Source organism: Struthio camelus, chromosome 3 (genome assembly GCF_040807025.1).
Source record: "Struthio camelus isolate bStrCam1 chromosome 3, bStrCam1.hap1, whole genome shotgun sequence".
In the NCBI taxonomy this organism is placed as follows: domain Eukaryota; kingdom Metazoa; phylum Chordata; class Aves; order Struthioniformes; family Struthionidae; genus Struthio; species Struthio camelus.
In genome coordinates, this window is record NC_090944.1 from 146,927,444 (window position 1) to 146,953,247 (window position 25,804).

Consider the following 25,804-nt stretch of genomic DNA (forward strand, 5'->3'; position numbering starts at 1 on the left):
CCCCCCCCCCTTCTTAAATGACGTCTGTGGTAAGGTGCTGTGGGTTTCAACGTTGACAGAGCGGGGAAACAAGCACGGAAAGGAGGAGACTGTGGTGGCAGCCATGAAGGGCCAAACCTCCGCTGAGCGCAGAGATGCTCCCGGTCCTTGGAGGCAGCGGTTGCCTGTTCTTGCCACGTGCAGCTGCCCTTCCTCTCCTGCAGGCAGCAGGACCCAGGAAGCTGAACAGCTGCCCCCGGGGCAGGAGGCAGCCTGTTTTTCGAGGAAGAACCAGCTACCATCCATCACAGCAGCAAAGGAGGTTTCCCTGCCTTTTCCCTGCCATGTTGTCCGATGGCTGGTGCAGCACGTGGGGTTTGCTCCTTCAGAAAAAACACAAGTGGCTGGAAGGGAGCAACCCTGAGGACCAGGCTACCTTTTGGAGCAAGCCGAGGCAAGCAAAGTGGTCAAAGATAGGTGATAAACATAGCTTAGCTCAACCACTAAGAACTTACCATCACGACCAAGTGGATCTGCAAGGAAACGCATCCTGAAAGTGTAAGGGGCAATGAAAGGACCAGAAAGAGATCGGATCTGAAATTGGGAAAGAAGCATTCAGCCCATATGTACGCAACAGCAGGACTCTCCGAAAAATTCTCTTGCGAGTAAACTGTGAATTATTACTTTTACCAAATTATTGAGTACTTGCAGAATGATGCCAGTATTTATCCAGCTCAGCTCACGTAGATCTACAGGCCAGATAAGCTGACCACAATAGGTGGCCTCCTGGTTGTGAAGTATCAAAGCACATACAAGGAATTAAAGAAGTTTGGGCTCTGCTGTCCTATTAGGAAAGGGGAAATTCCACCTTTATTTTCCAAGAAAAGTTTGTTCTGCTGAACTGGGCTGCATTTGGCAACTGCAGTCATACCGTCATTGCACAGCTCAGGGAAGTGCAGAGTAATCCGAATTATGGGGTGTTGCATCATTAATCAAGGTGGATGCTGGCTTTCTCATCACAGCTAAGATAGTTTATCATACTGGTCTCTGAGGCATGAGGAGAAGGGAAGCAGAGGGCTAAGAGCACGGAGTTTCACTCCATACCCTGGAAGAGCTTCAGCTGTTGCACAGAAAGGCAACAGAAGGCACAGAAAGCCGAGTGTGTGACCACTCAAGCAGTGGCCTTGAGCTGCTATGCGCTGTTCGGACTTCTCATTACTCAGCAGTTTGGGGAGGGGGTGGGCTTGTGAAAGGAGGTTGAAAGTGTTCCCTGTGCAGCCACAACTGAGAGCTGGAACAAGGTGGCTGTTTCTGAGCAGCTGGTTCACAGCTACTTCAAAGGCTTCTGGTGACGACCTAGTAAGGCCAGGTACAGCTCCCTGGAAGCCCTGGCCTATCTCCCCAGGGCTGCTGGCTCAAATCAGCCCGCACACCCGATTTCACACAGTGCCTGCTAAGAGGCTAGGCTCAAACTACTGTCCTCAGACGTCTCTTGCTGAAAGCAATCTCTGCTTGCCAAATAATGCATTGTGTTCACGTGTATAGCCAGCAATGTAACAGAAACTCTCTCTTCAAAACATTAGGTTCACTTGAGGTGCCAAGCGGAAATCATGCATAGCCACCTGCCTCCTGAACAGATACGACAGGCTTCATCAGTGTCCTTCAGATCTGACGTGGAAGGAGCCCTTTGCTCCAAGTTGTTCTTGGGTCGTAACCATTCTTCTTCGCCCAGTCCATCAGGAAGCGATCCTAGAGCAAACCACGCTTGCATCCTGCTCTCACCAAAGCGATTAGGTTCAACAGGGAAAGATCTCGGCATAAGCAATTCAAAGCCATGCCAAATTTTCACAGGCAGCACAAAGGAACGGTGCAGAGTTTTTCAGAGCACATTAAAAACAACACCAAGGGATCGAAACTGAAGCCTGGGGATAGGAATACGATAGGTATAGCAGTAAACTGGCTGATTTTCCCAGAAATATGTGCAGATCAGCAAGAAAACAAGCCATCCCTGCATAAACACAGGTAGACCTGCAAAGCTGCAGAGCAATCTCACATCTCTGCAGCCTGCAGAACAGCAGTATTGATCCTCAGCCCCTGGAACCTCTGATGCGTCATTCTTAGCATTTCCCCGAAGACGGGGAACATCATTGTTTCTCTTTTTCCAGATGACAGACAGATCCAAAATGGTCAAGATGCAAAGACTCAAAGACACCTAGTCACTTAATTCCCTTTGAGGATCTGAGGATAAATGAACTGCCTGGATAAAACAGGCTATCTGAAGCAGAGTAGGAATGCCAAGGCTGTTTAAACACTTTGTTCACTTGTCACCCTCCCTCTGGGGACAAAGCTATAGAGGTATAAGCACAAAACAAGAAGCTCCTCAAAGTCTTCACTGCCACTGTGGAGAACATGACATAAAAGATAAATCTGCAGAGCTGTTCTATCTCCTGCTTCTGATGGGTGAGGAAACAGCCTGCTAGGGCTAGAATTTATGTGGCCTCTGTGTAGATGCCCAGTAGACAATTAAAGAGTTTCTTGCCCCATCCCAAACCACGCTTTGCCCCTGGATTTGCCCTGTATGGGCACATGGTGCTTCAGAAAGAGGGAAGAGGGCGTCGCAGATCCTCCGAGCATTAGGCAGAATGTGAATGCGACTCCATTTCAGAGAAGCAGGGAGCATCCTTTATCAGGCATACCCGACCTGGCTAGATTTCAGTGAAAGATGATGGAGAGACAGCTTCACAGACAGTATGACTACACGTAGGCTTTTCCAAGGGAAGGGCTTTAATTTCATTCATAAAGACAGGGTTTTTTTCTGCAAGTACAGATAACTCCTAACACTGGTAACATCAAAAATTTTCCTGTAGTAATAAAGCAGGCAGTCGTGCATGGATTTGAGGGCACACAATTTGCAGATGGGTTCTTTTATGCTCCTACTAACACTGTTTTTGTTTCAGTGAAGACATATATTGGTTACACAAAAACATACTTTGTGTCCATCTCTCTGCTGCTATCAACATGAAGACTCCATTAAGGCAACTATTACTATAGCTAGGTACCCAAAACGTCTGCACAGTGCATTAAGAACACAGAAGTCTCATCTCGTGTAGCTCTCCACAGGACTCGATTGTTAAGGGACAGCACAGTGGATGTGATTCATGTTCAAAATGCACTGACAAATCTTCAGTTTAGCAAGTTGCAGAATAAACTGCCAATTTACTGTTCTTCCGCAGTAAAAATCGGGGAGAGAGGAAGCTGCTAAACTGTATGGAAGGACTAGACTCCATTATCAGGGAAACTTATTTGTTTATTTTTCTCAATTATTTCTTTTTTTTTTTTTGCTCTCTTATACTTAGAGCCATGAAATCACAGCCTTGATGCTTCCAAGAACTGTTCCTGGCTCACCTCTACCCTCTGCTCCCTCGAGGTTGCAAACAGCTTGCTTCTAGAAACCAGAGTTTGCATTTCAAACCTTTGCACTGACTTTTGCTCTGGGTTTCTTCTAGCCAGTGTCTGTGGCGGGAAGAGGTGGAGCTCGCAAGGCTGGGTCTGTGGTTAGAGGTGTGCCTCCATGGCTGATTCACAGCATCAAGAACTGGCGGATAGATTGCAAAATTCCAAAGGGCTGATTTGGCAGCCGTTGTGTTCTACCTCCCCTAGCTACAAACTCACTTGACATCTTGTTCCTGAACACAAAATACTGCAAACTACAAGAACATGTCATATTGAGCACACATTCAACAAGGGAGGGAAAGGAGGGCAGCGGGGAAGGAGCAGGACAAAGACATCTCCTCTGAGCCTGTCATTAGGAATCATCTAACACACACTCTTCACACACTCTTCGTTATTCCTAAAACATGGTTCCAGTATTGCTGTTCTGCCCTGTGCAGAGCTTTCCTAAAGTTAGCATCCAGCTATATGTACCAATATCGTATTTCTCCTCATAGATTCAAAACATAGTTCCTAACAAAGCCATCAAATCACAGAAACACTTTTCATGATTTACGTCTAGATGCTCGTCATTTTCCATAAACCAAAAACAACAACAACAACAACAACACCCCTGTGACACTTTCCTTGGATAGGTTTCAAAATCTGAAATCTCGGGCCCCTCTGAAGTGGCAAGTTGTGTGTGTGTGTGTGGGGGGGGGGACAGTCAATAAGGCTCTCCAAAACAAAGGGGCAGATAAATACCCCATAAATACTTTCAGTCTTCCAGTGGTTTCAGCAAGTCCCAGGTGGTATTTCCAGGCCTCTCCCCTTGGAGGATACGAGTCAATCTTCTCAGACTGCACGTTCAGCACACAACATAGCACTGCTGATATTAGCAGTCCTAGGGATAAAGGCATTGGTGCGTTTCAGCCCTCATGTGACAGCCAACATCCTCAGCCAAAAGCCATGGTAACTCTTTGTTTGACAGACAGGGCTTTCCTCAGAACCACAAAGAGCCCTGACACATCAGCGACGCAGTCTGAGGAAGAATGCGTGCTTGCACTCCTTGCTGTCTAAGGGATAGTATTTGTCATAAAAATCCAAAATGTATTCTTCAGTCTTAAATCCAAACTTTTGGTAGAGCAGCATAGCAGGGTTGCTTGCAGAGACGTGAAGGGTTACATCTTTGCCCATGCAGGTCTGCCAAGTGGAGGGGGAAAGAAAAAAAAAAAATCACACACGAGAATGCGAAAGCCTCTGGGGCAATGTGGAGGAGAAGAGATTCATAAGTTCTGGTATTTAAGTTACTGAGGGAACGTGAGAAAAATCATAGGCCTCGACACAGAAGTTACCACACATAGCAACAGCTGAAATGTGAAGGGAACGCTCCTGTTTCTCAAAGCCTTTGTTTCCGAGAAAGGGGGAATCTCTGACAATGGAAGCAGCTTTTGGATTATAATTTGTCAGCTTTCCATTGTCAATGGCTAAATAATTGTTAATTAAAACTAATCTCAGTGTATAGCACTAATCTCAAATACTTAATAACAACGGCCTGAAGAAAAGACAAAACACGCCAAAGGATCAGGCACTCCGCTCCTCCCTGCCAGCAAACAAAGCTGAACTCTGCAACTGCTCTAGCAACAGCAACGTACCCCAAGGCTGTCACACTGGAATTCCTGTATATCCCACCCAGCTCCTCTCCCATCCTCCAGGGCACAGCGCTCACCTCCTGAGAAGGCAGAGAATTCAGTTCAGTCAGAAAATGGCATTGCTAACATTACCTTAAAGATCCCAGATTATTTAACCAGCAGGTCTCTGATAAAGATGCCAATATAATAATTGTTCACGTTTTCATCTAGTGACTTAGTAGCATTCTATGTATAATGAATGAATTGTAACTCTAAGTGGAAGCAGTAAGTAACACCCTTTAGGAAATTTCCATGATCATTCAGGGGAAAAGCAATGCTTGCTCTCGTAGGGATTTAAAATCGAGAGTCCTTGAAAAGAGTTGGAATGAGAACATTCAAGAGCTGTAGTTTGGTCCTGTGGGCCAGATACATTAAAGAATAACTTCTGAAAACAAACCCATACCCAAAGCACTGCCTGCATCAAAGTGTTTTCTGTTACATTATGCTGTTCCCAAGAATTTATCCCCAAACTAAGGATGCTGACCCACAAAATGGAGAATCACCATTAATCCAAACAGGTGAAAGCGGTTCTAGCTACAGAAAGCATACCATACCATCACCCCAAACAGGCTGTGGAGCAGCTCATATGACCTGACAATTGTGAATACAAGGTCACAGCCACCACTGTGTCTCCTGTATGACTGAATTCCTTCTACCACTGAAAGACACGCAGCAACGGAAAAGAAATCCACCATGAGCCAAATGTACAGCGGTGATCTCTCCTCGCTTCAGGAACTGTTTGTAACACATCTAGCAAGTCTAATCAGCCTAAAACCTGCTTGGCTCTCCTCAACCTGATTGCTTCATGCTAGTCTACCTGTGAGCAGAATTAGGTTAAATGGCTGCAATAGGTCCTACAGAAAGCTGTAGTAATCTTCCACAGTGGGCATGCCAACACACCCAACCCTGACAGGGAGGGATGAGTCCAGCGGTTGGACCCCTTCAAATCTTATCTCCTCCCTAGGGCCTGTTCTCACTAGGTGTTGATATCTCACATCAGCTGACTGCAGTTAAGGACAATTTACTTCAACACTCATCTACCCAGAGACACTTAGAAAATGTAAGGGGTGAATTTTAAATAGATTGGTTAGTGAACTAAACGCCTGTGCCACCATGTAGAGTGAAGAGAGGCAGACACTGCAAAGAGCTTTGCTGGTAGAAGAGTTACCCTCAGGTGTCCTTGAGGAGCTACCCTCAATAGGAAACTGGTTTTCCAAGGTAGGAACCACTGTTCCTGAGGACCTGCTAGCACTCCTTACCTGTCTCTAACCAAATGAGTTGGAGCAAAAGCAATTTCAATAGCGAGTTTTCACTAGTGCAGCTCATCTTGACTAAAACAAGTTAAGGAACGTTTTACATCTGCAACTCTGCCAAGAGATTTCAGGGAGTGGTAAAACTGTGGGCCCTGAAGAGGCATAGTTGGGTTCCAAAAAGGACATCTGTCTGCATCTTTGCTCACAATTAGGCTGTGTTTCATGCAATTTAATTGAAGTAAGTAGACCACCTGATTCCTGAATAACAGTATTCATTCAGAGGTTTAATGAAGTTTAACTGCTTTAATACCACCCCTTTAGTTAGCGCAGATTCATTTTCCCAAGTGTCCCTGTGGAACGAAGCCCAGTACAAGCTAGTCTGAACAAATGTGAATGAAGCTGCAAACATTCGTTCTTTATCTTCAACTCAGCTGGTTTTGAACCAGCATATTACAAGTGGAAGAGAATGATTAAGATCAGTAAGTGATTTAATGCAACTACACTGGTCACAAAATACACCTCCAGACCTAAGTAAGAAAAGCTGCAACAGACACTAACTGAACCTACCCATTATCATATCTTTTTTTTTTTCCTCCATACCCTAAATTTACAACACTGCTGTTTTATGAAATATGGACCGTCGAAAAACTCAAAATGAATCCCAAGACAGTCAAAGCCTACATCACACTACTAATCCTGATGAATTAGGGTTTTTAAGTGATTTCACACTATAAATGTTCATATTAGCTGGTGACTGTGGACAGTCTGTGCAACTCTGTGAGTAAGTAAACAAAGAAAGGGCAAGGGGAAAGAGACAGAAAGAAGCAACACATCACTACTTACTCTGTACTATTTGCATGTGTACACACAAGGAAGAAGGGAAAGCTAGATCTTTTGCAGAGACACGGGATCTTTTTCATTACCTGGATGAGATGGTAGATCATGAAGGTTGCAATTCCCGCTCTTCTCCACTCAGGATGAACTAACAGAAAAGAGATGTATGCTTCATTGTATTTCACATCTGGCACCATAAAGCCAAAAGCAATAATAACTTTTTTGTAAAGAACAACAACGCTGAAGTCTGGATACTGCAGGCATTCGGACAAATCAATTCCTATAGAGAGAAAGATAAACAGCAGTTGAAAGCATTGCAAATAAAGAGCAGAGTAGGCTACACTATGCCACACTTGCATGGAAATTCAAAGTTTAAAGCCCTTCTAGAAACACTTATTTGATTCCTTCCTTCTGCCTTTATTTCAAAGCGCTACAATTCAGAGATGCTCCAACCAAACATATAGTCAAAACGAGAGTTTTGCCACTGATGTCAATAGGTGCTGGATTTAGCATGCACAAAGGGAAAAAGCCTGCTTGAAAATGGGGACTCCTGCAATCAGCGTGAAGAAACTAACAAAGCTGATTTCCTCTCTAAGGACCTCAGGATGAAACTGGAATGCAAGAATTAGGTTCTAATGAATGATTAAAAGAAAAATCACATAATCTCATCATCCAACTAATCTTTCCCTAGTTTATATTCTTGAGCCATATCATTAGACTCTGTTAAGGAGCCAGTTCTAAACATCCATATCGACAAAGATACTTGCATGTGCAAATGTTTGCTGCATAGGGTCCCAGTAGGTTTATGCCCCTTGCCTGGCACTCCTAAGTACTGCAGGAACGTCAATGAGTAAGGCATTCGCTGTTCCACCTGGACCAGGCCAGTGCTGGGTTGGCCTCCACCATTAATATTCCAGTCTGCAAATGCTGAAGGAACCTGCCTGAGGCAAGCCGAGGGGGAATTTAGAGCATATCAGCCACTCCATCCCACACTCCTGCAGCAAAAACTCTCCAAGCACAGCAGACATGAAGCTGGGCTTCAGCTTCGGGAGCATTACCTGCCTAAGGTGTTCCCACCTCTTTTCTCCACCTGGCACGGAGCTCCTACCTCCTCTGTTGTGCGTACCCAGATGTTTGCGGAGCTGCACTGTGAACCTGAGCAGGGATTTCCAGTCCATCAAAAACATTTCCTTTTAGCACGTGTCTGTTTCCTAATCCGGGGTGTGAAGCTGCCTCTCAGACAGTGGTGCTGTCTATGAATCAGAAGCTGGACAGAAATACCTGAAGCTTGACCTCTGAGTGGAGTTCATTACCTTTCCTAATAATGTGGCTGTTGCAGCCTAAGAGCAGCCACACTGCATGTTAGGACCAAGCAGTTTAGTTCATAGCCCAGATGACTGCTTGGTGACTTGTTTGTGTAGACAGTCCCTACACGAGGTGCAAGATATGGCAGAGTCATGCCATAAATGTTAGTTTCAGCCTCAAAGTGGCAATCACAGATTTATTTGGAAGGTGGGCTAACAAAATAACCGAATATGGTTTTCCAGCAATGTTTATCATTCCTGAAGAGATACAAGACTTCACACAGCACTATGCCCAAATAAGCGGAAGAATTACTTTCTTGCTCGAGAGCAAACTGGGTGGGGTAAGACGTGGGAGGAATCGATTGGCAATAGGGAGCAGTGTTAATTATCTCAAGGCTGCAATTGACTGTGAAATGCCTTAGAGCATGTCTGTACAGGAACGCCGCAATGCCCTGAGCACAATGGCGTCAGTGAAACGGGTCTGTCCCTTCAGTATGCAGTTACTCTTGCAGGAAGACGCTTAGCTCAGTACGGTTTACCACTTGCCTGCTTGGGAGATGTTTCCCGTTAGGACATGAAGACACAAGAGACCACGAGAGCCAACAAGGGGGAGTCTTGTTTCATGTCAGCTCATTTGCAGTAACTACCTGCATGCTTGTTTCTGCCTTGTGAAAAACATGAAAAGCTCTGAAGGAAAGATTCAGAGGAAAGGTATAAGAACTGAGGCCTGGACTCACCTAGTGAAGTGCTTAAAATTTAAAGACCCCAGTCAATGAGAGAACATCACTATTAGAAGACAACTGAACACATCTGAGATGCAAAACGCCCATCTTTTCATTTACTGCTATAGCAGCCACCAATCACTGGTGCCTCAGATGCCTAAACTTAGGTGGGATCAAGCTGTAATGTTTACAGCTATTTCTTTGAACAACAGCGCTAACTTAACTATGCCCTCTCAGCTGCATATCCAATTCCCAATTCTGCCTCCTCAGTTGTGCCAGCCCACCTCTTTCTGCAGCCACATGATGAACTGGCTCAGAAAACTGTTTCAGGTTAACATTAACCCAGAAAATACTAGTGATTATTAACAAGTTCATCAGTCGGTTCATCACATATCACTGTACTGGTACAGCAGTGATTGGTCTAGGAAAAAGAAGGGAGGAGCTGCTTAACTCCGTATTTTCTGCTGAAAAGTAGTGCTTGTGAAGCGAAAGCCTTTGTGTCCCAATAGCCTCTGCGCTGGTGTAAGGACAGTGCTTTATCTTCAGAGCTATCACTTCCTCATTTACCTCTCCTGCTAACACAGAGCAGGGTGCAATAACTGTATAACCCCAGCCTCAGAAAATTTACACCAAGGAAGAGATGTTGATTCCTGCTTGGAGACTGATGGGAGTGTCAGCTTTCTGATTTAATGATGCACAGTCCATAGTAGGGTGGAACACACCCACGCTCCTTAACTTAAATAAAACAGGGTGAGTCCCGAAGAACTTAAGGAAGGTGCCACCCAACTTGGCCAGAACTTCAAATGCACAATCAGAAGGGAGAGACTAAGGAATTCAGCTTTTGTTAGAATGGCAGCGTCTCATGCATTGCAAAACGGCCTGCGAAAAGGAAGACAGGCCAAGTTATCCCCTCTAAACTGTATAATTTGGACAACGAATAGCACAAAGAGCTCTGATGCCAACTGCAGCTTATGGGCACTGCCAAACTATGAACAATGTTGAATCATTATCTGCAAATCAAAACATAAAGCAAACGGTTACTTTGAATAAAGGTGTGTACTGTTTGCATTTGGCTTTTCTAAATTAGTCTGCAGTGCTGCAGAAGCTGATCCATGCAGTAGATGAACGTCACTATTATTATTCCAGAACGACGAGAGACTCCAGCCTCGTTACTGTGCCCCCAGTAAAGGAGAGCCACTGTTCCAAGGAGCTTACAATTCAAGAGATGATACAGAAAAATCAATACCAAAGCTCTCCCATACCTTGCAAATACTGAGAAGTAAAGACCACCACCATGAAGTTTGCAGTAGTCAGTGCGATTCCCAGATTTCACTCCAGCACATCAAGCCTGTGGCTACTAGGAAGAAACTTTCTTATGAACTTAATAAGCACTAGGTATAAAATTGTTTGTTACTTCAAGGCCCTGATTCTGCAGAACATATAAATGGATGCTTGATGTTAGGGAGTGTTTTGATTCCTACTGGCATCAATGGTATTACCCCACATGACCTATTTCTTTAAGTGCTGTGCTAATTAGGGCCTAATTGCCCAGTTCTATGTGATCTCAAAAGACAAAGACACCAAATCCATGTCTCCATCTCAACTGCATTTCTAGGACATCAGATAATGGTTTTCTAAGAACTGAGACAGACACTGACTGAAGAAAAATTTAGCCCAAGAATATTTTTTCTGAACAAAACCACTTCCTTCTTAGAAAACCAAGCAATAAAGGAATCTTACCAGGCCAGAAGAATTCGTGGCACATGGAGTTTATAGTGGGTATGTGATTAGGGCGAACATAGCAGTAATCAATGGGTGCTTCTGGCTCAGCCTTCCAGTTGGGATCAGTCCTATGTGGATACGCCCGGATTTCTGCCAGTAGCCTGAGTTTTGGGGGTTTTGTCTCATAATCGCGCCTGCCAATAACATGAAAAGCAAACACAAAAGGCCAGTCAGCAACAATAACTGCCATTGCAGCTGAATGGATGCTGCCCAGGAAGTATTTTTTTACATGCTGAAGTTGGAACAAAAGAACGGTCTTCTATTCATGGGGGAAAACAGCACCCAACTCAGCAAAAAAACCCACTGTGTCAGAGGCCAAGATGCTTCCCAGGTCCACAGCGCATCAAGCTAGCCCGTCTTTACAGGAGGGCCAGGAAAATTATGGTTCTGACCCAAGAAGAGGTGTAACATGCACTGAATGGCTACAGCGATTCCCTCTCTGACCTGCCCTCTCTTGGAGATTCCCCTTCCTGATGCAGAGCCATTTAGCTGTTCTGCCAATTAAATCACTGTCCTTTCAGGGTTATCATAAAAAACTGGGTTGTAAACTGCAGGGAGGGATGAGGATCACTGCCACAAGGAAGGTGTCCTCTCTGTGGGCTGTTGGTTCATGAGCAAAGAGCAAATTCAATCTCTGACCATCTGTACCTGATGTAAGGCTTCAGGACACGAGATGTGTAAGGACTGACAATACTGTGGTCTGTCAGCAGGTCTTCCGAGCCTACCAATCGATACAGAAATTTCGTTGTCTGCTGTCGATATCCCTTCATGGCAGGCAGCATTGTCTACATGTACCAAAAAAAAAAAAAAATCCAAAACACATCAGGAAAATTAGTCAATGTCTTAACATGGAGGAATCATATCAATAGAGAGAGAAAAAGGGCTTTTGCAATAAGGGCTTTCTTCTATGACAGGATGGCCTGGACCCGCAGCATAGTGGTCCCACTCAAGAGTAGTCTGCAGCACACTCTCAGATTCAGCGCCAGAGCTTATGAGCTGCACATATTGCTCAGCAAAGCACTGGAAGTGCATGAAAGAACAGCCTTTCATTGTGATAATTTCAGGCCTCCATCATCACAGTGTTTTGGAAGGGTTGGAGTGCAAATACATAACAATTTTTACCGCTGATACTTACAGAGAGCTGTGCTGTATGAGCATTTTCCAAGAAGAAACGCGCTTGTGAGAGCATTGGTGGGGATACAGCCCCAAGGCAAAATGAGGCTTGTTCACATAATCCTTTTAGTTTGGGAGTCAGATATCCTCAAGGTGATGATGCTCTCTGCACCAAAGCTCTCAAATGACCAGTGCCAAAAGCTCACTTAGACCTGAAAACACTCACCTGGTATCTGTCCAAGATCCTGAAGTCCTGGCTGGTAGTTCTGTATGTTGCTTGTCCTACTGGGGGCCTGGGAACACCTCCTTCTTTGGCTCCATAGATCCCATCAACCAACAGCAGTGCAGCATTCACAACTTGGTCCAAGTCAAAGAGGGGCAGTCCTCTTTCCCTCTTGGCCTGCCTGACTATCAGCTTGCGCCTCAGCCTCCGGGCCTCTGGGGTCATGCTCATGGCATTGGGACAGGCTTCCAGTCTCTTCAGCAGCAACTTTTCTTCATAGATACTAACAGAGGCATGCTTGGGAGCTCTGGGTTTAGCATCCTTCTCCAGCTGTGGTTTCCTCTTGTCTCGCCCCCTTGCCTGCAAGGATGCGTTTGACTCTTCAGGATCTTCATTGTCACCTTCCATCCTTTCTGTTTTTTCTTCTTCGCTCTCCACCTCTTGCTTGATCTGCTCAGCTGTCTTCACTTTTTTTCTACTCGTTATCACAGTCCCAGCCCCAGCAGTCCCACTTGGAGGGGGCACATACTCTATTCCTGGGTCTATGACTCCATCTCCTTCCATCTCCTCATCATCTGTTCAATAGATCAAAATAACCCAGGAAGAAAAGGTAAAGATCTGAGCCTCATTTCAAAGAGGGTTGTAACAGGACTTTTCTGCTAAAGAACAATAACATGGGTTTACCCAACATACTCCATTTTCTGTATAACTTCTGGGCCTCCTGATTCTGGATGCCTGAAAGGAGATACCTTAAGGAGCCCAATTTCAGGACACAGAATCAATCCCCGTCTTAAGCTGTCTTCCAGTTTGGTATCCAAAAACACCGTGCTCTTGAGCTGTAAGCTCACTTTCTTTGACAAACTTTAAATTGTGTTTTCATTTAATTGTTTGCTTGAAAATTCCTGAAGACTTGGGATCAAATGACCAAGCTGGTAAGCTACATCTCCAGCTAGCGTACCCTAGAGAAGTTCTGTTTAAACTGAGGGAATAATTAGGAGTTACACAAGCATAGGATCGATCCCTCTACAGAACTACGTTATCTTTCCCTGCAACAAGAAGTGCTTTATTCTCTACTTTCTCCATTAGAATGAGATCTGGTTGCTTAAGGAACTATCAGCTTTCAGCCTGAATTAGTGTACTGCAACCTGACACATATTTAACATCTGTTAGCTGGGATTGCTAACTGTCCATGTTCAAACTTACAAAACGACTAAAACACTACTGTGAAAATAAAAGTTCACCCATTTAAGAAACAATCAAGGCAAAATTAAAGTTATCTACCAGTCTAATTCATGTTGCAGTAAAAAGCTTGTGTTGAACGGTGCAGAAATTGCTAGGTGAAATCTTCTGCCCACTGTTCTTCTGAGGCACTCAGGATGCCTCAGAAGAAGGTAATGGCCGTTCCTTCTGATCTCAGAAGCTGTGACTACAACTATGAAAATCTAATTAAGATTGATGTGCAATTATGGTAAAACAGAATGTTAGTTAGTTTCGATGTTATCTTGAAAAAATCATGCAGCTCATTGGGAGTTTCCCTTTTTTTAATGTCTTGCTTGAAAACCAAGCTTCTTATTAAACAAAAAAACATGGCATCTCTTACCATGAAAGAGGGCCTGTGGTGGCATGACATCTGGGATAAGATCTGCTTCCGAGAGAAGGCTAGGAGTAGCTGAATGCGAGGCTGGAGTTCCAGGAGCAGAGAAGTCCAGAGATGGGGAAGGAGATGGGCTTGTCAGAGGAGTACGATCTGAGGAGCTCAAGGAAGAAAAGTCAATCACCTCTCCTTTCTCAAGAACTATGTCAGGGCGACGGCCCCGACTGCTGAATTTAACAGGGGTGGACGAAGTACTCCGGTCCAGGAAGCCAGCTGCCTCCTTCTGGGCTCTCCGAATATCCTTGGCTTCCTGAGTGCGAGACCTCTTCTCCTTCAGCTCCATGGCTGACTCAACTGGATTGCGGCTCACCCGTTTCCTGAGTCCTTCCACAGTAATGATGGGATCCAGAGGTGGCTTTGAAGCTGCTAACAGAAGTAGTCTGCTTATTCTAATGGACACTGAGCTGCTACAATCACTGTATAAATACCACACAGTCATAAGAATCAGTTGGCTAAAAATCTTAAAAGACATATTTTGAAAATATCTAGGAAATTCGTTCCAAGGCATGTAACAAAGTCTATGCACAACTAAGGCCTCATTTTAAGCCCGAATCTTGCTCCTCTGCACAAAAGGGAATTTGCAGCTAGTGTGGACAAAAGAAAAAACAGTCTCCAGGATAAAGAACAGCGGATGAATTATCGCTTTCAGCTGCACAAAGCTCAGAAGGCTTCAAAGCAGTTAGTACAAATGCAAAAAAGCAATAAAATATAACAGGCTGCTTCTCATAATGCAACATATAGTCCTCTCAAATCAACCATTACAGCAGAGCAGAGCTAAGAAAAAATATCATGCCCTGTCGCTATCCATACACACGACGACATTGTTTTAAATAAACTTTTCTCATGTCTTCCAGCACCATCAGTTCTGACCCAGCTAGGAACCTATTCACGATCCTGGACGTAGTTACCTTTTGCCTTCAGTGCAGATGCAGGCAGCTTCTCTCCTTCAGGTTTCATTGTTGGGGGTTTATTATGAACAAGTTTCCACCATCCTGGTTCTCCAAATTCCTGTGCCCCGGAACGGAAAAACAAGGGGCTTCCTACAGAGAGACAGCCAGCAACCGTGCTCCACCATGTCGAAGTCTTTTTCCTGTAGTGGGACAGGGAAAAACAAGTGTTAAGTCGCCATTCACTAGCGTTTTTTTTATCCTGAAGCTTTGCTCCACAAAGGAGGAAAGGGCAGTGTGTTTTTGCCCCTGACTCTAATGCATGCTTATGTACTCACTAGTCTCCCAGCCTCAGAGAGACGAAGGATGAATGACTTCCTTCTCAAATAGAGAACCGCTCTGAAGGACAGTCTGCAATGTATTGATTGGCTCTGACCTACAGAGTGGTGTGAACTTATGTCCTGCAAACGCTACGCAACTACAGCATTGCAAGACCTGATTTGTCTTCCTCTGTCAACGAGTCACAATACACTGAGCCTACAAAGGACAGGTCTACCTTGCCACTAGCGCCCCAGTCTTTCCAATACTCTCATACTCATTTAGCTTACTCACTTAGCAGTTCTATAATGGCACAAGAGCAGGAACAGGATCCCAGAGATAGCTGTGTTGACTTAATGTTATAGAGGCATATACCATTAGTAAAGACGGCAAACAGGACTTAGGGTGTACAGGATGGGAGAGGCAAGGGGAAGATAGGGATAAAGGTGTCACTTCACACAGAAAGAAAGAGAATCTCAATTTGAACGCCTGCCCTAACAACTTTGAGATTTCAACCCATGTAGCAAAGTATGTTCCCAACGCTGTAGGATAGGATCCCAAGGGCTGAATTCACAAAGGGGGTTCGGATCAGATGACTTCACTTTTAACTGGCCTCCACCTGCTTGAACCCATAGCTGCAGCCTTGTCAGGCACTGCAGAGGGGAAGTAGGAGTACGAGAAACAAAGTACGAGAAACAAAACACCGAGGACAACAACTGAGCAGCAGGAAACATCAAGGTAAAAGAAGGACAGCGTATGTTTGTCCCACATATGTGCATGAGCTAAACTCTGCAGCCCCATCTCTGGGGTTCTCTGCTATAAAGCTTCTCCTGCAGCACAGTGAACAGGATCTGTATTAGTCAACGAACCTGAGCCAGGCGCACTCACTGAACTGTTTTCTGAATCATGTTTTTACCCACTCGGGAACAGGGAGCTGCATTTAAGCCTTTCACTTTGTGGGACAGCGTACTCTGCATTAGGCATTTGAGGCACAGCTCCTTCCTCTTAGAACCGGTCACAGGGCTAACCTAAATGTCCCTTAGGGCAGAATGAGTGAGTAAGAGTTAAAAAAATTGATCTGTAAAAAAATTGATCAGCCAGTAACTGAGATACTCCCTTGGACACTGGAGAATCAGGTCTAAAGCCATCTTTTGCAGAGGCTCTCAGTATTCCTCCTTGCGTTTGCACATCTCCACTGGCAAAAACTTCAGTATTCAGGGGCTAGGCTTAGCTGAGCAGCTATTTGCTGATGTCTGAATGCTGCAATTAGGCGTCTCATGGTATTGACTCTCAGATAGGGGGGATTAAAGTCAAATGCCCCAGTTTACAGCCTGACGTGTTATAATAAGTCTAGATCGGCAGTAGTTTAATATGCGAAGGATGTAAAGTGGAACAGTTCAGGAGCTGCTACACACATGGTTCAGCTGTCCCTGCTCCAGCAGCGGCTAGTTCCAGACAAGGAGGGGAGCGTACTGCTGAAGGCACTAATCACTTCATCTGAATTTAATCAGAGCTAGGAAGATCAGCTTCATGGGGCAGGTCTCAAAAGCCAGCAGCAAACACTGGGAGGTGATGGCTCCCTGAGTGAGGGACAATGGGCCATCAGCTGCCTCCCTGTCAGGATGCTGCTGTTTGCAGAGGAGACAAATACTTACATTACTGAGAACAGAGCAAGAAGGCCCAGACAAGCAATGAAAGCAACCCTAAAGAACAAATCTAGTTAGGGAAAACAGATCTTACAACAGAGAAATCCGGGGGAGGGGGAGAAGTCTGTGAAATCAATCAAATCTACAGCTTCCTTGCTCTAGTCCCTTTAATGCACATGCATTAAAAAGTGAGTTTTGTTTTTGACCGGTTCAGTGAGCTCAGAAAAAAAAAATTGATGTCGGTCTATACAACACACAAGATACTGTGCCACGGAAGGCTACCATTGAAAAGGACTCTTATTCTGACCGTTTCTTCCTTAATACACACCAAGCGTGAAAGCCAGATTTCAAAGGTTTGTAATACATGCTATGTAGGAGATAGTCTATTAAGATCCAAAACAAGCAAAAAGACAAAGCTCAGTTTTCCTCTTTGTGGAACCTGGTCCATATAAGCTGCATAGCTGAATAACATGGTTCATTGTTGGAGGGGCTCTTTTGGTTTTATTTTGTGTGTGTGTGGTTTTTTTTAAAGCCTGGGCAGACGAGATCTAGAACTAATCCATGCATTGTGACAATTTATAAAAGACTCAAATGCCCTGACTTTGCAGGTTCACATACTACCTAAAGGCAGGTAATAGATGTACCAAAAATATATGCATCTATGTTGCTTTTGTGCAACATTCCTGTTTGTTTGGTTTTTTTCGTTTAAAAAAGCATTTCGAAGCATTTCGAAAAAAGCTTATTCTTTCCCCAAATGACCCTCCACTTCTATATTCAGGTTCTTAATATTAAATTCTCCCATTTTCTGAACAGCAAAACTCCGTAGAGATGTCATTAAATAAACCAGGATTCCTCTTCTCCAGCTGTGTAACAGTTTCTTCCTCGTTCTGCTCACCAATCAGAGCTTCAGGGAAACATGATGTCTTTACCTGTTCCCTAACAAGAAAGTCCAGTGTTTCTCAATAAAAGCACAAATATCTTCTTTCCACCTGAAGTACCCTTGACGGCCAGTTCCTTCCAGAGACAAATTGTACATTGCCAGCATGACGACCTGGAAAAGAAAATGTTAGAAGCAGAAACAAATCCATTTGTATCATCTCATGGGGAAAAAAAAATCTTTGCATCCTCTTAAATATCTTACTTTTTGCATCACCTTATAGGCAATTTCTGCAATCCATCTTCTTCCTACTTTCATACTCCTCTTTCTATTGTTAGGCACACATTTTTCAATTCCTCCCAGAGATTCCTCCATGCCAGGGGAATACCAAGTTATTTAGTTATGCAGGTTTATAATGAGTCTTTGCATGAGAGTAGTATAAAAGAACTGTACCACAGCAGGGATAGGACTCTAGTGTGGAGGTAGGGAAAAGTCTGCCCCAAAAATGGCTTATAAGTAATCCCATTTGCTAATCCATCAGAAACACAGTGACAATCATCCTTCTAGACACTTACTGTTACATTTCAAACAGAACACAAGTTAAACTCTCTGAAAAATTACATGATATCTACCAGTAGTTCTGAGCATCCACAAATTAAGTTTTCCTCCACATGCTCTTCATTAAACATAATCCATTTACAGTTCATTCACATGCATCACAACCAAATTCAGCTTGATCTATTATATGACTAAACTAAAAGACAGGTTTGAAAATCACACCTCATTATGAGTAAATCCGAGAAGACAAACTGTTAATTACATTTAATCAATTCACTCAACACAGTCAAAATATTGCAGCTAGGCTTAAATCACCTCTCAATAATCACAAAGCCGCAGTTGGACACAGCTTCCAGTGGGGACACAGTCTTCACTTTCATAGAGGTTTCACATATATTTTTTTTAAGGAGATGGTCTCCTAGCAATGGGCTGTAGCTTCATGGAATATATCCCTGAAGATGCCAAAATGAGGGAATACAGACAGCTTTAATGTCCTATGTACCCTACTCTCGCCCCGCTCCTGATCCCTCTTGGTTTGACAGCTATTTCTCTAGAGATTTATACTTTAAATCTTTAAACTCAGGTGAGACTTCAAAAACACTCGTCTTTTCAGTAGGCTAAAGACAAGGGTCTGTTGAGGCCACGTACTCTGAAAAGTCCAGAAATCACCGTCCCCGGTTTTTCTACTTCAGATAAAGTCATTTGACCACTTCCCTCAAGCTGACTTACCCCAGCAGCAGTATCTCTGGCTGCTGGAAGCCTAGGAAGACACATTTTTCACTTATCAACTCTCTTCTCGGCCGGTTTTTGAATTTTGTCTTTCTCTTCCCTGTTTCAATCTCCTCCCATTCTACTGGAAAGACCTGAGTGTAATGCTAATAGCACTTGCTATTGCACTTGCTAAGAGTACCAGGCCCTCGCGCTCTCGGTAACACCACCAGCTTCCCTGAGAAGCGGCACAACATTGCCCAAGACCACTACGTACAAATGCGGCTGGTTTTTAGCAGGTTGCCCACAGCTAAAATTGGGCTGGAAGGTTTTAAATGGTCTGTTATGAGACAGCGTAACACCCCGTCCCAAAGGATGAACACAGATGCCTTGCACACATACTGCCCAATGCTCCTCTGCATGCGTGAACACTGAATGCCGAGCAGCAGCCGCTGCTTCATCAAATTCACCTTATGCAGGGGCAACCAGCGCTGCCTGTCTGCTCCCCCGCCAATAAATGGGAACACTAGCACCCTAGTTAGGGCAAGATGATGTGCATCAGTCTGCCTCAGCCCTATCGCAGTGAGCCATTACTCCTACCTCACTTAAAAATTCATGTTTTAGGGGGAATGGGAAGAGCCTTTGCAAATCCCTGATTTCAACTATCTTTCAGGAGCTTAGTAAATCTAGACCTGCACTAAAAGTTCTTAATTTCAACCCAACCTAAGCTGCATCTCATATGAGGAATTCTCCTGAGACGTGTCACTGTAATTGCCAGTGTCTCCATAACATAGTGGCTGCTGAATAATTCAGAGATTATTTTGGTTGTTCAGGTGTGCGAGTGACTGAAGTAGTACGTTTCAGCAGTAAGCACCAGCAAGGACTATTGCTAGCAAGCAAGTGGCCGAGTCACAGCTTATTCAGATTACGGAGAGCAGAAATAACTCTGCGTTCAGGCAGCTGGCAAACTTTCTAGTTGTGTATCGCCACCTCACTAGCTCTACGTTATCTCACACACACAAACAACTGCTCGTGACTAGCAGCCAAATTGTATGCATTTGCCTTTTCCAAACTTGCCTGGGGCCATGAATTCAGGAGCAACATGAATGAAAAAAGCAAAAACAAAACAAAAAAAAGAGGAGGAATGTAGTTTGCATGATTACCTTCCAATTTACTTGCCAAATGCTCAAGTTCTAATATGTAGGCAATCCTTAGCTAATTAATTTCTGAAGTTCATGGATGTCTGGCTTTGTTATCTGTACCCAATCCTCATTTTCTAGGTAGTACATGCACAACATAGAGAACAATTTTTTAGAGTCCCGTGGTCATTCTGCTGGCACAAATATTTCTACTTACTTGTTGCCATGTTAATCTCAGTCGTTCAAACTGCTCCTTCCCATCTTCTGAGCAATCAGAGCAAGTAAACCTGAAAAAGTTATCTCCTTTGAGGTAGCTGAGCTGTTCTCTCAGTTGACCTACAACAAACAGGCAAAAAAGCAAATTATTTGTCCTTTTGTAGGAAAAAATGCTGCAAAGTATATTTGGAACCCCTACAAGATCAGGCAGAAGAGTCCTTTTGCCTTTTTCTGGAGTCCAGCGATCCAGCCAGTTCCTAAGAAATTCCAGAATTCACCGTGATGACTAAGGTGCAGAGTAATTTTACAGCTACAGGACTCAGCAGTGACCAGCTGAAAGGCCCAGACGTTAGGAAGAGGTGCCCCACTTAACATCTGGAAACATGTAAACAGCTAAAGGGTTTGCCTGTTTCCTCTGCTTTCTTCACTCCTTCATGCTCCCCGAGGTTAAGATACTTCAGTATATACTTCAGTAAATAACTGTGTTTCCACTCGACTTTAAAAAGCTGGCCTGTAAAAAAGGTATGCAACGGCGAAGGCTATTAGAATACACAAGCTTTCTCTTTCTGGTCACCTTTCCACGAATTATTAGGCAGCTTTACAGCTCTCTCTTCCCTTTCCCTGTCCACACAGCAAGGTTGTCGATCCCCGTTTACAGCAGCCTCCGGGACACACCAAAGTAGACATGGTGCGGAGCTTTAAGGTGTTTATTACTCCTTTGGGGGTTAATCTTTCCTTGAGGCTGAGAGCCAAAAGAACGGCCTTACTAGACAAAAAGGAACGATATTATCAGGAAACGGGGTTTTTTTTTGTCTACAGGTCACGCATTAGGCCCCAAATCAGCGAAGCCCTTCAGCATGTGCTTTACTGGATAAAGCTAAGCCTGAACGCAAGTTTATCTGAACGAAAGTGGTCTGCTGGGACGGAGCCAACTGTAAAAGCCCACCGGTCCCACAGTTAAACGATCTAACGCCATGTTTCCGCAGCAGAGCATGGGAAGAAAAAGGAAAGAAAAAGAAAAAAAACCCAAGCAAATGAATCTGGACTTCTAAATTCACCAGAGGTTCATTTACATACATATGAATATTACAAGGAAAAAATGGCAAAACATGGGAAACACTAAAGCCTTTCTGAAAATTCACACAGGAAAGGTTGTTTTCGGAAAGCACCGCACCTCCCTTACTACGCTGTGACTCTAGATCGAGCGTTTCCCCACATACGGCTGCTTTGCTTTTGTAGGGAACTGCAGAATTTGGCTATTGAGTAAGGTTGCACCTATGTCTTTGCTGGGAAAAAGCACGCTTGTTAGATGAACAGGATTTCTAGAGGGCAGGTCAACACAGAAAGAGATTATTTGGCCGAGTCTGTTGGTATCGTTCACAAGCGACAAGCGAGATCAGTTTAACGGAACAACAGCACAGAGAACAGTATTTCCTCTTCCCAGCTTGTTTACTCTACACACCTGCATCTAGTTACGGTTGCTCTGCGATTAGCTCTCTCTGCTCTGTGGATTTGTTAGGCAGCAACAAGAGAAAGGAACATCTTTGTAAAACACAACAAATTGCGTATAAAATTAAGCGCTCTCAGATGCAACATCTCATGCTCCCTTGGACTCGGTTGCCTTTTTTTTTTTTTTTTTTTTTGAGAAACTAATAATTGTCAAGTGAGTATGTCCCTTTAACTGCTCCTCACTGTATCTCAGTAGTACTATGCTGGCTCCATCAAGCTAACCACAAAACACCCGCCGACCGGCCTGGAGAGGAGACGTCTACCCTATAACTTTTGGTGGACTCAAAGATGGCGAAACGGGCGGCTGGCGTACCTGCCAGGCAGATGCCACCTGAAGAGCTCACTACTTCTAGCCACCAACAAACAGCAGGTAGCAATACGTAGGTTTTAGATATAATAGTAGATTCAATCATTTAGATTTTGGAAAGTAACATCTCTTCTATTTCTCAGCTAACAGCATGTATCTTATGTCAAATAGCAGGAGCGGAGAGATCAAGTGATCCAACCTGCTTCAAACGCCTCCGAAAGCTAGCTGCTACAGGCCTAACACGCCTCTGTGAAACCTACATTAAATTCACGTTCTTAGGAAATCATTAAGGTTGAGAGTTAGTCTTATGTTCCACAGATGTGACAAACTAGCCAGGAAAAATAAAGAAAAAGAAAGACAAAAAGACCACCACCTACAGAACCCTTTTCACCCATAGACCTTTATAGAAACAGTCACTGCCTTTACCTCTCTGCTGAGCGACATGCAAAGTCACTTGGCTAAAGTCCCCTAACACACTGACAACAGAACTTGAATGCGTGCTCGCATTTCCGAAGTCCTGCCCTTGCTTTCTGTTTAGCAGATCCAACAGTCCCATTTTTTTTACTGGGGAATGCCAGTTTTGGATACCCATATGGGGTTCATGGGTGTAAGCGCCTGATGCACACAAACACAACAAATGGCTTTCGGCTACTGGGCTCCATGTGATGCCAAAACAGCATTTCTTCCCAATGACAGAATAAGGCTAAATAGAGCTATTCTTTAAAATGGACAGCATGACCACCTTGCCTCATGCCTCATGAGACCAGGCGAGACCCACACACTGTATTTTGGGGGAACATAGCAACCGTAATAAAGCAAACTGGAAATGGGAAGCGCTACAAGAAATAATAAAAACAGCATCCTTACTTGCTGGTATCCACTTCTGACACTTCTCACAATAATAGGACATCTCCTCCATCCAAGATGCATCACCTTCGTCACTGTTCAGAGAGTCTCCGCTCTGATCATGCGATAAATCCACGGAGGCTTGATCCTCAGACTCGACAATCAGGAGCGTCTCCCCTTCCACCTCACCCTCCTCCAGGCCTTCGGAGGTCGACGTCCTTGTCGCTTCATCATCATGGCGACTCAGCAGCCCGCTCATGTGAACATTATTAGCCATCCTTTATCACATAAAGGAAGATGGTGCTTACTTTACAAGGAGCCCTTCCTCCTCACATTCACAAGACCATCCCCACTGCATGTGCCAGTCAAGTCTCCGCTCGTGAAAGTGCTGAAGATAGAGGCGCTATAGTTTTTTGAATTGTATTAGAATGTATGTGAAAGAAATGGTCTTTCACAGATTACCTCCGCTTACTTGTGGGCTGTCAGATAGCAAACCTGGCCAACTGCCTTCAGTCCACACTCTCAGGGGTCAGGACCGTGCCTAGGACTGCTGGGACCCTTTCTCCATTAGCGTCTTGTCTCTTTCTTCTTTGAGCTGCTTCGTCAAAGCGATCTGCTCTTCTAAAAGGCGAATATTTTGCTCTTTCTGACTCAGTCGCTCAAGGTCTCTGAGAACTCCTCTGTGCAGCCTCTGAAAATACAAGAGACAGGGTTCATCACAGCCTGCTTGATATTGAATACGACTAATCTCCACCTGGGCTCCAACCCCTCTGGCAGCGCTGTTAATCATATTACCTTTGCAAATCTTCAGTTCTCCGCTGCCTTCAGCCACAGCCACTTTGTTGTCTGAATCTAAAACTACAGTAGCTGACATCTGAGGCTGATAAGCTAATACTTGGTTTGTACTCACTTCAGATGGGTGCACTTACGACGTGGTAAAGCTACTGAGCAAAGAAGTGCTATGTATCAGTAACTCTGCCCTAAATCTTTATGGAAATTGAACGAATCTCTCCAAAACTTCTCTTCCGCTTGAAGAGAATTTTGTGGCAAATCAGAAACAATTTTGCCTTATTCTGCTTCTTTCTGCTTATATCTTACTCCTAAAAAAAACCTGGTAAGATGTTGCTAGAAGTCTGATAAAAGTCCCTAGCGTGCTTATGCCAAGCTCTTGAAATCAAGCAAGGCACTTAATTAAAAAAAATAACCTTTACCTAAAATGTTCGTTAAGAATGAAATGTGCAGAATCAATCAGCAGTTCTCAAACTGACCGGTAAGCCCCCAAAAGGGTTTGAAAAGCCCTAAGAAAATTCCAGCTAGCCTTTGTTTCCTCCTTACCCTTTCGTCTCTCTCTGCTCCTGGAAAGTTTTCTTTACTCCGGTAAGCAAGAGAAATGCTTAACCTTAATTTCTTACCAAGGGAAACGGGGAATGAAAAACAAGTGGTGGAACCAAAAGTGGTGACATGTATCAGGATGGGGAAAAGAAATGGGAGGCAGCAGACGGGAACCAGTTGCTGTGCTCCAGATGGGGACAGGTAAGACAGCAGCAGTACGTGAATGGAGAGGATGATGAGGTTAGACACAGGATGGAGAAGATGGCAAGACTGAAACTAGTTCTGGAAGAAAAGGTGACCCAAGCTGAGCATTTCATCTGCTCGAGCACTTTGTGCATGTGACAACACTTAGGCAGGGATCCTGCAGCGAACACTGCATAGACTGAACTCTGAAAGAAGTATAGAGAAGAACCGGCTTTGGTGGGCTCCAGGCACACACACAGACCCACTCCTGCAGTGCTTTTAAGACTTCGCGACCAGTCCTTTCCAGAGTCTGCCCTGCAAATTCAGAGCCTGGTCCTGAAAGCGGACCAGACTGCTTAACTGGAACTTCTACCAGTTCCTTATTATTATCTATATGAGCATCTGTGTGACAGTGGGGAGAAGAAAAAAGAAGTAAAACTGGCTACAGGCAGCTGGGATGGTGTTCCCCAGCCATTTAAACCAACCTAAGCCAGCCTTGCTCTAGTTTTTCCATTCCCGTGCTCTCCTCTGCACTCACAACAGTGCTCACCTGATCCCAGGGGTGAGCCAGCCCAGACAGATAAAACAGTAGAAAATAGCTCACTTTTTTCTTCTCCCCCTCCCCCCCCATAAAGAAGTCATACTCTGCTGACTGACCTCCCTGAACTGGCTCACCGCAAGGTAAGTGCCAGTGCAAAGGCAAACATAGCAACATGCCGACTCCCTTGCCTGTCTGTCTGTCTCGAACTCCTCGGGCAGGCGGTAGCTTTTAAATCTGTGGACGTTATACTCAATTTCAAAGCAGCAGTCATATGCTTATCAGAAGATATTGTGCACGAGGCGAGAGATATTGTAACTGAGGAGAGCAACACTCCAAACGATTGTAATAAGCCAGTAGTGGCTCACATCTAAATCAAGCCACATGAGCGCAGTCACGTTTTAGCACAACTAGAGACGGGAATCTAAGAAGTGCGATACCCCTGCCTGATTTACCAGCTGACACGCATAAATCTAAAACGTCCAGCTTGCAGTCAGCAACGAGAAAGATTCACACGTACTAAGGCTAGTCATTGGATACTGGAGTTAGGAATAAAGTATTTAGCCTAATGACGAAAAAGAGGAATAATTTATTTGATCTGTTTTACCGGTGCCAAAATGCACCTGCAAATAATTTGTTTGAAAACTGACCCTGAAGCTGTTTTAGAACATACTTGTAATTATTATTTGACAAATTCTCACGGGGTTTTCTTTTTCATCTAGAATACCAAAAAGTGTGTGTTTTTCTTCTGTTAAG

The 25,804-nt window shown here is 44.3% G+C and overlaps 1 protein-coding gene across 4 annotated transcripts; it reads right to left on the reverse strand.

Moving 5' to 3' along the window:
* Positions 1 to 25,188, reverse strand: KAT14 (lysine acetyltransferase 14). 4 transcript variants are annotated; one of them, XM_068940815.1, is made up of 11 exons: positions 23,791 to 25,168; positions 23,017 to 23,686; positions 20,335 to 20,453; positions 17,765 to 17,886; positions 14,893 to 15,074; positions 13,931 to 14,347; positions 12,334 to 12,905; positions 11,643 to 11,779; positions 10,953 to 11,128; positions 7,276 to 7,466; positions 1 to 4,611 (listed from the first exon to the last, which is right to left on the reverse strand). In XM_068940815.1, exons 2-11 carry the CDS (start codon positions 23,270 to 23,272, stop codon positions 4,438 to 4,440), a joined length of 2,346 nt encoding a protein of 781 aa, XP_068796916.1. In that variant the 5' UTR covers positions 23,273 to 23,686; positions 23,791 to 25,168; the 3' UTR covers positions 1 to 4,437. The 4 variants fall into 4 exon arrangements, with proteins under 4 accessions (XP_068796916.1, XP_068796914.1, XP_068796913.1 ...); XM_068940813.1 differs by having other exon boundaries at positions 13,931 to 14,350; XM_068940812.1 differs by lacking the exon at positions 1 to 4,611 and adding an exon at positions 4,638 to 5,140 and having other exon boundaries at positions 23,791 to 25,188.
* Positions 25,189 to 25,804: the final 616 nt, after the last annotated feature.